At 45.4% G+C, this 10,000-nt stretch overlaps 1 protein-coding gene across 3 annotated transcripts in view; it reads right to left on the bottom strand.

Annotated features, from left to right (window-relative positions):
• Nucleotides 1-2,119: 2,119 nt before the first annotated feature.
• Nucleotides 2,120-10,000, bottom strand: part of rbl1 (retinoblastoma-like 1 (p107)) — a 13,697-nt gene continuing 5,816 nt past the window's right edge. For 2 of the 3 annotated variants that reach the window (XM_071473050.1, XM_071473052.1), the window contains exons 9-22: nucleotides 9,694-9,860; nucleotides 9,180-9,292; nucleotides 8,837-8,940; nucleotides 7,975-8,112; nucleotides 7,594-7,758; nucleotides 7,055-7,205; nucleotides 6,643-6,870; nucleotides 6,289-6,476; nucleotides 5,869-6,045; nucleotides 5,603-5,674; nucleotides 5,333-5,420; nucleotides 4,346-4,494; nucleotides 4,093-4,257; nucleotides 2,120-3,465 (exon numbers count right to left, since the gene is read on the bottom strand). In XM_071473050.1, coding sequence (XP_071329151.1) covers nucleotides 3,268-3,465; nucleotides 4,093-4,257; nucleotides 4,346-4,494; nucleotides 5,333-5,420; nucleotides 5,603-5,674; nucleotides 5,869-6,045; nucleotides 6,289-6,476; nucleotides 6,643-6,870; nucleotides 7,055-7,205; nucleotides 7,594-7,758; nucleotides 7,975-8,112; nucleotides 8,837-8,940; nucleotides 9,180-9,292; nucleotides 9,694-9,860 — 2,103 coding nt within the window. In that variant the 3' untranslated portion in view covers nucleotides 2,120-3,267. The remainder of the gene's footprint in view (nucleotides 3,466-4,092; nucleotides 4,258-4,345; nucleotides 4,495-5,332; nucleotides 5,421-5,602; nucleotides 5,675-5,868; nucleotides 6,046-6,288; nucleotides 6,477-6,642; nucleotides 6,871-7,054; nucleotides 7,206-7,593; nucleotides 7,759-7,974; nucleotides 8,113-8,836; nucleotides 8,941-9,179; nucleotides 9,293-9,693; nucleotides 9,861-10,000) is intronic. The other variant, XM_071473051.1, reaches the window with a different exon arrangement.

Below are 10,000 nucleotides of genomic sequence, written 5' to 3'. Positions count from 1 at the left end.
AAACCAGTCATGAAAGCATTTCTTAAATGTTTATCTTTCCACATGAATGAAGGTGTGTTCTCTGTGTGCTGACACACAGGCTGTTCATCCTCAGCTGATCAGTTTTATGTTTTTAAAAATCAGAAATCCATGTAAATATCATGTTATTATCTTATCAGGACCAACAGATGATGACAACAAGTCTGACAAGTCACAAGTCACAAGTCTCACACACACACACACACACAGTCCTGCTGCTGTAAATACTCACTACAGCAACAATTGTGGATTAATCCACATCTGAAAATAGCCCCCAGCAAATGCACAGTTTCCTCCTGTGTCCTTACAAATACACTGATCAGCTGTTCAGGATATTAAGGAGCCTTATTATGGCTCCACCCCTGCCTCTGACTGTCGCAGGGGTGGAGCCATAATGTTTCTGGGTCGTCCTTTCTCCTGAATATGTCTCAGTCTTCTCAAAACTCACAACTTCATGAACTAATTATGACACAATTTAAACAAAACGTCTATGAGGATAAAATGAAGTGATTATGTTTTATATCCAAAAGGTCAAAGGTCAACTTCACTGTGACATCATAATGTTCTAAAAAAAAAACCTGTGGCCAGTCTTCAGTGTTTCTGAAGTAGAGACTGATAATATTTCCTGTAACTTGGCTGCTCAGAGGAGGAAACAAACACGAGGAGGTGACTCCAGCTTCAGATTATTTTAAAGTATTTACATATAATCAAAACATTTACAGATTTAACTTTGCATAAAAACGTATATTAACTGTCACAAACAGAATCACTTCAAATACGTCAGATATACAGTTCATCCAATAGTTGTTCAGCATCACACCGACGCTGGGACATGATGTACGTGGAAAGAATGAAGCTCGGGATGTAAGGAAACAAAAAACAAACGTCACAGACTGAGGCACATTTTCTCTGAAGTCCACAATCAGGTGCTGAACTCACTGCTTCCCTGCAGGAAACATCAGCCGGAGGCGGGAAACCCTCCATGGAAAAGGCAGCGGGCTGTGAGAAGATGAATGATCTCATGTCAGGGCGGCAGATTGTCAGCTCACCTTGTGGAGACGTTAAGGTCAGAGGAAGTGAGGCGAGGCTGGTTTCTGAGGTGACCTGAATCCTTGTCTGGGCTAATTTTAGCTTTGGCTGCTGAGGAGAGGATCCTGGATCCACGAGGACATAACACATGATGGGTTTGATTTATTCCTCCAGTGTTACTGCGAGCCTGCTGCAGTGTCCTTACTGGAGAATCTGAAGTGAACCAGGCCTGATGTGGCTCAGGTCAGATCGTTTTCTTTCTTTCCTCCAAATACTTTAATTTCCACCTCGTATTAATTTACCTGAAGAACAACTGAACTGTGTCCAGCTGTTTCATGCTGGTGGAGTCTCAGGGACCAGAGTTTGAGAAAGTGTAAATGTGACAGAGATGAAACAGCTGATGTTTCTGTTTCTATGATTTTCTCCCAGGAGCGTTGTGATTGGTGGTTCCGCTGCTGTGAGTCAGACACACCGACATGTTCAATCCAAGAAATATGAAGATGTAAAAACATGTTTAGTCATTTTAGAAATGATCCAATTTTCCTGAGTAAACTGATCATAAAGTGTAAATATTACTCATCTTGGATCTCACTCTGGAAAAAGGCCCCTGAAGGGCCACAGACCAAGCTGGGAGCCACTGAGTTTTACAACAGAACAGGTGAACTTGAATTTTATTCCTGGAGACGTCGAGAGCTTTGAAACAGCTTCAAAATTAAAACTAAAAGACCTTTTGGTGATTTGGTGGTGGGGGTTGGAGTTGGACTCTGGAGTATTTCTCCTGGCTGCAGCCTCTTCCTCAGTGGCTCCCAAACCTTTTTACTTTTGGGCCCTTGAAACAAAGGCATGTCTGTGTGGCCCGTCATTACAGATTTGGTGTTATTGTGAAGAAAAGTTCAGAGACGATCGACAAACAGAAAATGCAAAAAAATAAATAAATTGCAGTTTTACAAAAATAAAATTTTTGTCTTCACTCAAATTTCTGCTCCAGATATTTGAAGGTGTCATATGACCACCTCCCAACTCTTCTTCTCTGGTTTAAAGCTGAGGTCGACACAAAGAAGAAAAGAATAAAAACAGCTTAAAGTAACTTTATTGTACAAAACTTGACTGTTTGTAGAAAATACAAATGTCCATGAACAACAAAGACACAGAGCAGGAAGCACCGGGGACACAGACGTGTCCTGATCAAAGATTCTCATCCATTATTGTCATTAATCTTTTCATTTACAACATGTGGTTTGTTTTCACCTCAAACCAGATGTGAAGGAAACAGATTTTAATGATTTCTAACAGCAGTGCTGTTGTATGAATGAATAAAACGTTTAATAAAAAAGTGTAGATACTACACACTCAGGTACATCAATGCTGAGTCAGCAGAGCATTAAACCTGTTATTACAGCATCAAGCTTTCATGGTTCAGAACCACAACAAGGAAACATTTCAGGAAACAAAACTGATTAGTAGAAAGAATAAAATTTTCCCTCTGCAGTAAAATCTCTATGAAGTAGAGACCTGAGCGGACGCTGTAGTGAAGGCGTGTTTAATACCAGAGAACGGACGATAGATCTTGATTTGTCAGATCATGTTAAAGGAAACTAACAACACGAGTTAAAGGTCAAATCTGTTCAAGCTACAAAACTTTGCACGACTGAAAACAGTCCCTGACATCTGACGTGTTTTCAGCCACATCAGAGCTTTTCCTCTTCACCTCTCACACTTTATTTTTTAATACTGTTGTTTTATTGTGAAAGCTCAGGTGAGAGGTTTGATTCTCTCTGGTCTCGTCCAGACTGAAGAAACAAGCGCTCTTCTGTTTGGGACGAAGGAAAACAGCTGATGAGAAAAAAAAAAGCTTATAATAAATGTGAGGTGTTGAACGTGAGTTTACTTAACTGTTGTTTCGATGGGAAAATGATTGTGTTGACACCGAACGGGGTTGTATCATACGGTTGTTGACTTGTACAGCTGGTTGTGATTATTTTGTGTTGACTTCACCTGAGACAGACCTGCAGCTCCGAGTCAAGAGGTAGATAAACGGCGTCTGCTCTGCTGCGTTCACTGTCCGGTCTCAGAGTCGTGAAAACCACAAACTAAAATTAGCTTTGGATCAAACTGACTCAGGTTCTGTGACCTCGGGTCATAATAAGCAGGTGACAGACAAACACCTGTGCACAGGTACCTGCAGAGCAGCAGCTCCGTGACGTCTCAGGCTTCTGTCCGTCAGCGACTCTGCCGCTCGGAGACGACGTCCTGCAGCCGCTTCAGCAGCACATCTGGGCTGCTGCCGTTCTCTGGACACGCCCTCTTGCTGGGGGAGTCGCATGCTGCCGATGACATCATCACGTCCCCCTCCATGGTGAAGGCCCTCTTCCTGCTCACACAGCCCTGCCGGATCATCCGGTTGATGTCTGATAACTCCTGCAGGGGGCGAGCAGCTCAGAGTTGTGATCATTATTATTATTAATCATTAATCAACTGTCTGGTAAACAAATGTTATGAAACAACTTCCCTTCTGTCAGTGTGACATGACATGAGCCATGGATCAATAATCAGAATATTTGCCTGATCAATCATTCCTGACTAATAGTTTCAGCCTCAGTGTAAATGTGTCTGTGTGTGTGAGTGTGTGTGAGAGAGCGAGTGTAACAGAATCATTTGAGTTGTGAAACTGATTCTTGCTCCCAGTGGATCGTGGGATATGTCCACGCCCCTGCTCTCAATTCCTGACTAACACCTTTAAAATGGACACACACACACACACACACACACACACACACACACACACACACACACACTGATTGAATTTCTACCTGTTCTGCACCACTCTCTCTCTCTCTCTGTGTGTGTGTGTGTGTGTGTGTGTGTGTGTGTGTGTGTCTGTCTCTCTCTCTCTCTCTCTCTGTGTCTCTGTGTGTGTGTGTGTGTGTGTGTGTCTGTCTCTCTCTCTCTCTGTCTCTGTGTCTCTCTCTCTGTGTGTGTGTGTGTGTGTGTGTGTGTGTGTGTGTGTGTCTGTCTGTCTCTCTCTGTGTGTCTCTCTCTCTGTACCTTGGAGGGGCTGCTGTTGATCCTGTAGGTGTAGGAGTTGGGGGTGAGGCAGGCAGCAGAGTTCTTGTGGGGGGAGACGTAGAGTGAGTGTCTCTGAGAGACTCTGCGAGGAGAGAGAGGCTGAGCTCGGACCGAGGGGAACGGGGAGAGAGGAGGAGCGTCCGCCTGTGGGAAAACACCATCACGTTTACAGCCATCAGATCAAAGCTTGGCTTCATCGTACTGAACCTGGCTCTCCGTGGGAGCGGCGTACCCGGCTGTCCTGGGTGGCGTATCGCAGGGCGAAGCTCTTCATCTTCAGGACGAAGACGGTGTTGTAAAACTGGATGAGGTCACCGCGCTCCTCCTCACCTGATTGGTCAGAGTTTGCTTCTCCTGGGAGCTGATTGGTTTTTTCAGCAGCTAAAGAAAAACACAGATCGATTATTGAAACTAATTTATCAAAAAGAAACTTTCTGTTTGTTTGGATTTTTTCTTTTCCTCATCGTTTCATAAACTGAACCTGCTGAGTTCTTCTGACATCAGCTGATCAATAAACTACTTTGATCAGTTTTTCGGTTACACACAACATTAAACTCTTCAAACCATTTAATTGTTTTTTGATCAAATAGTTTGATCAGAAAAACAAATATCTGGTCTGAATTTTGGACGTTTCGTGGATTAATCTCAGTCGCAGTTCAGACTAAATGAGGTTGAAATGTTTGTCTTAAACCTTCTGATTCATAAACCTGCAGAAATAAAGTTACAGTGGATCCTACACTGGTGATTTTATTACCCACTACTTCCTGTCACATGATGAAATTCATGGTTTATTGAACCATATCCATCGATTCTTTCCACCACACGACTCAAAGGAAATTTTGTTTTAATCATAAAGAAAAAAAATGTGCTTCTCAAATTTTAGCTGATTTTTCTTCCTGACTCTGGTTTTAGTTGTTTTCCTCCAACACTCGTTACAAAGCTTTTACTCAGCTCAGACTGCTGATCACTTTATTCACGACTTCTCACACTTATTTTACAGCTGATTGATGAAGTGTCTCAGTTCTGATATTAAACAGTTTGACTGTTTCCTGATGAAGGCCTGAGGAGGAGGTGAGAGACAACATCTCTCATGACACTGTAAATGTCCCCTGTTTCACCTGTGACGAGGAGACGCTGCCTCGTTTCCCTCCGTTTGTTCACGTGTGTGTTCAGGAGTTAGAACCAGAGTGTGTGTGTGTGTGTGTGTGTGTGATCTTACATTCACCACCTGAAACAGGATCCACCTCCATGTTCTCATCAGCCACCTGCTCCCTGGGAGTGTGACGCAGCAACACACTGCGGTAAACCTGCACACACACACACACACACACACACACACACACACACACACACACACACACACACACACACACACACACACACACACACAGATCATGATGGTGGTTCATATTTTTAAACCTGTCTTTACTCTGATTATTAGTTTGGCTGTTTCTCAGTGTGTGTGTGTGTGTGTGTGTGTGTGTCTCACATGGCTGCTGGCCTGTGGTTGGCTGCGGTAACACTTCATGATGTCCTGGAAGGTGTGAGTCTCTTTGGTGATCTGTAACAAAGGGAACAACACAACACACAGTTAGAATGACGGCGAATTTTACTGTTGATCCAACACAAACCGACCATCTTTTAAAAGTGTTACACAAAAAGCAGCAGGAAGAAACACGTTTCCTGTGAGGAGATGCTGCAGTCTGTTTTCTGAATCAGCTGAGAAGTGATCGGTGAACTCGTTGGTTTACTCACTTTGGATATGATGTAAACGCTGCAGAGCAGCAGCTGGTCCAGGTGTCTGTCCTTCATCAGGTCGGTGCAGTGGACCACACAGTGCTCAAAACACGTCCAGATTTTCCCACGCAGCTCAGAGGAGATGTCCAGCCTCACGCACAAATCCCTCAGACGCACGCTGGCCAGGTGATACACCTTAGACAGCGACAGAGAGGACGTGGTCAGGAGACGGAGGTGAACATCAGAGGCTAAAGTGTTTGAGTGTCAGACACAGAAGAAGCTGCAGAGACAACACGACTTCAGGAAACAGGGACGGCTGCTGCAGGTTTGACGGAGGACGAACCAGCGAGGTTTAAGGTGCTAATGATAAACGTGTCAGAGAGAAAGTCGACTGTGGAGGGACGTGGTGCTGGACTCAACCTCCAGCTGAGCTCCTACCTTCCTGAAGAACAGGGCGAGCGACCCGGTGCGTCGCGGCCGGCCGTTTCCCGTCTGGGGGTCGGAGGTGGTGGGGGCGGAGGCGGCTCGGCTCGGGGAGGCGGTGAGCAGGAACTGAGCAGTGACGGCACCGGAGGCATCACACGGCTGAACCGGGATCAGTGCAATAGTGCGGTCGTTATTCACACCTGTTGTTCACACACACAAACACCCAGGAAACAGTGAGTTGGATGTGAGCGGTGGTTTGATGGAGGTTAACCCAAGAAGAAGAGAGACGCCATCACTGAAACATGACACACAATCAAACCCCCGTCAGTGTCTCAGCGTCAGGCTGCTGAGCTGTGTGTTGTCTACCTTGTAGTGGGATGCTGAGAACAGTCGCCTGGCTGCCCTGGCCTCCGATCCTCAGGGTGCTGCTCGAGCTGAACGTCAACCTTTTGGCCGGAGATGACAGCGGGCTCACGCCGCGGTTCAGTCCCGACGGCGGGGCCGGAGGGTCGTCGCCGAAAAGACGGCGTTTGGCACTGCCTGCCGCAGGAGAACTGTACCTGTCGTGGACTGACAGCGGAGAGGGAGGCACATCTGGAGGGAGGGAAAAAGTGAATGAAAGCGCATCCAGCATTTAATATGAACCTTTCACTACAGGTTATGAAGGAATTGGCTTCATTTTCTTGGGTTTTGGCTAAAAACTAATAAAATCGAGGATTATCATGAAGATTTTCGTGAGATTGATTAGGACAAAATAAATACCCAGATAAACACCCACCTTTGCGGGCGCTGCCCAGCCCCGATCTGAACTCCCTGATGCGGGGGTGGATGATGGGAGAGAGGGCGACCAGAGGCAGGTGAGACTGACCTCCGCCGGCGGAGCTGGAACCAGAACCAGAACCTGTGTCGAGGCAGGAGGGAAAATTCACCTGGAGGGGAGAAGAAAGAGGTGGTGTAAAGAATGGGAGGAGGACGAGACAGAAAGGAGGAAGAAGCAGCAAAAAGAAGAGGAGAAGAAATTCTCTGGCTCTGACGACATCCTAACTGGAGTTTGTTTGTGATTGAGATGTTTTCATCTCTGTTTGTTCTCTTTCGTTCATTTTTTTAGTTTAGTTTTAAAATGACAGAAAGAAACACAGTCATGAAAAGAAAACTGCTGCAGGACATCTAATCAGAAACCTTCAGGAAACCAGTGTCGTGAAGCTTCAACACGATCAGATCAGATCAGATCAGATCAGATCATTGCACCGTTATTTTATCAATGAATGGTGTGTTTGTACGTGTGTGTGTGTGTCTCTGAGTGTGTGTCCTGCCGACCTCCTCCACTGTGGGCACTTTGTTCCCAGCGGCCTGCAGGGCGCTCCACAGGGCCGAGTCTGCGCCCCACGCTCTGCTCTCCAGGACCTGCTCCTCGATGGAGTTCAGATGCTTCACCATGTCTCTGGACAGACCCTCCTCTGAGCGGATAAACACCTCGATCACCTGCACACACACAATCAACCCAGTTCTGTTCACATAGTGAGGACGCATCGCTCACACACAGGCTATTACTGAGCTGGTTTCAAGTCCTGGAGCAGAAAAATTCAGAAACAGTAAACTGAGTAAATGTCAAGATGCAAAAAGCTGCAGCAGAAAAAGTCTGACAGAGATTTAAAAATGAGTTTGTGCTGTTGTTGTTGTGTTGTGAGTGTGTGTCACCTTGAAGAAGTAGAACGGGGCCAGTTTGAAGACACTGATGATCCATGGGAAGGTTCTCTGGGAGCTGTAGGAGAACAACACCACCTCCAGACAACACACCATCAGAGAACAGTGGAAGATGTCCTGCTCCAACAACACCTACACACACACACACACACACAGTTTGTGAGTAATGTGAACTCAAAGGTCCACACCTGAAAGGTGGCTGATTGAACATCTTGTGTTTCTTGATTCCTGATTCCTGATGTGTTTCAGATTGTTCTGATTGGATTTCAGATCTTCCCCTCAGCAGGTTTTTGCAGCATGTGTTTGGTATTTTCAGAATTCCCCTGAACAAACTTTAAACCTGCAGTAACTGACTCGTCAGGGGCAGAAGAAACTAGTTGTAAACACAACATATCATCAGTTTTCTAACTTGTTGAATTTGTTAACAAACCGTTTTATTTCCACGTCCAGCTGTTACAGATCAACATGATGATTCATGTGTCGTGGTGTCTGTGTCACATGATCAGTCTCAGGCCACTGTTCCCTCCCCATTAGCTCAGTGTTTGGTCTCCACCAGCCCTTCAGCTGCTAAATGCTCCTCTACATTCACCAGCTGCTCAGCAGGTGGAGGACTGAACAATGAAGCTGCGTTCAGGCAGATAAATCAGCTGAGAGACGACGCAGCTGCAGACTCAGCCGACAATTCTCTGAGACACTGTTCTTATCAAAATATTGATTATAGCCACTTGAAGATTTGGAAACGTCAGAGCATTTTTTCCATCTTCAGTGGGAACGAATGGGCTCTGAGCTGAGAGCCACAGGTCAGAAGATCTGAAATCCCATCAACCTGGTGAAACACTCTGTGACTGCTGCTCACACTCATGTCTTTGCCCTGAAGCCGCTTGGTCTCCTGAACCATGACGTTCTCCAGGATCTTGTAGTAAAGGATCTCAGCCAGCTTCAGACGGTTCTCTGCAAAGTCTAGAACAAAAGACCACAGATACATTTTATACCACAGAGATGCTCAGGGATCAGTTCATTACGGGGCACACAGACAGATGCCATCGACCCATCAATGACAGTAGGAAAAATAACACAAACACGTGTAATAAAATTCACCTGCACAGTGACCACTCAGCTGAATCAACATCTAGACTGAAGTTTCAGCAGCAGCAGCTTCAGAAAGCTGAAGACTGTGTGTGTGTGTGTGTGTGTGGTACCTATATGAGATCCAGGTGTGTCCTCCGAGTCGTTAGTGTAATGTTCTTTGAAGGTTTGTCCCAGTGTCTTCACTCTGGCCAGGATGGTCTCTGTGGGATTTCTGGAGCACGACCTTAACAACAGCACAGGACTGTGAATATTCATTATTTATAAAGGTTCATTAACGTGACAAAATAATCACAAATAAAAAAATCCTCCAGTGAGAGGAAACAACAGTCATTTTTAAAACAGCTGGCTGCAGTAAACGTTAACATTATGATGGTATTTAACGCTCTTCTCAGGTTAAAAATGATTTGAAAGATTCATTGATTATTAGAATAGTTGCTGTTTAATATTCTGACTCCTAATCTTTGATTCTCATATGTTGGTGATGCACATTAAAGTAGGAACAGTGACAGAATTTTATTCTTAAACCACAGACACTAATGATCTTAGCTTTTGTATGTGATGGATTCTGTGTCACGTGGACGCAACAAGCAGACGAGATGCACAGAGACAAGAAGAGGAACTGACTTGAATATTTGCATCAGGTGGTCGCTGGGGGCCGTCCTCAGCCCGGCCACCATGCTCTGCAGCCGGCTGACGCTCTGCGTCGCTGAGGAGACGGGCGTGACAAGCAGGTCCTTCTCCTTCAGGTAAACCCGTCCGGTCAGAGGGGTGGAGGGGGCGAGAGAGCCGGACTGCAGAGAGACGGAGATTATTACAACTCCACACATTTGTGTGAAGGTGTTTATAACAACTGTGTGTACATAATCTCTGTAAACTGTCTGTTGTTTATCTAAAGTTATTACCTTTATCTGAAACAATATTCTCTGTGACA

The sequence above is a fragment of the Trachinotus anak genome, unplaced genomic scaffold, assembly GCF_046630095.1.
Source record: "Trachinotus anak isolate AG129_WGS33_773 ecotype Australia unplaced genomic scaffold, CSIRO_AGI_Tana_v1 ptg000044l, whole genome shotgun sequence".
In the NCBI taxonomy this organism is placed as follows: domain Eukaryota; kingdom Metazoa; phylum Chordata; class Actinopteri; order Carangiformes; family Carangidae; genus Trachinotus; species Trachinotus anak.
This window is presented reverse-complemented; position numbering and strand designations above follow the sequence as displayed.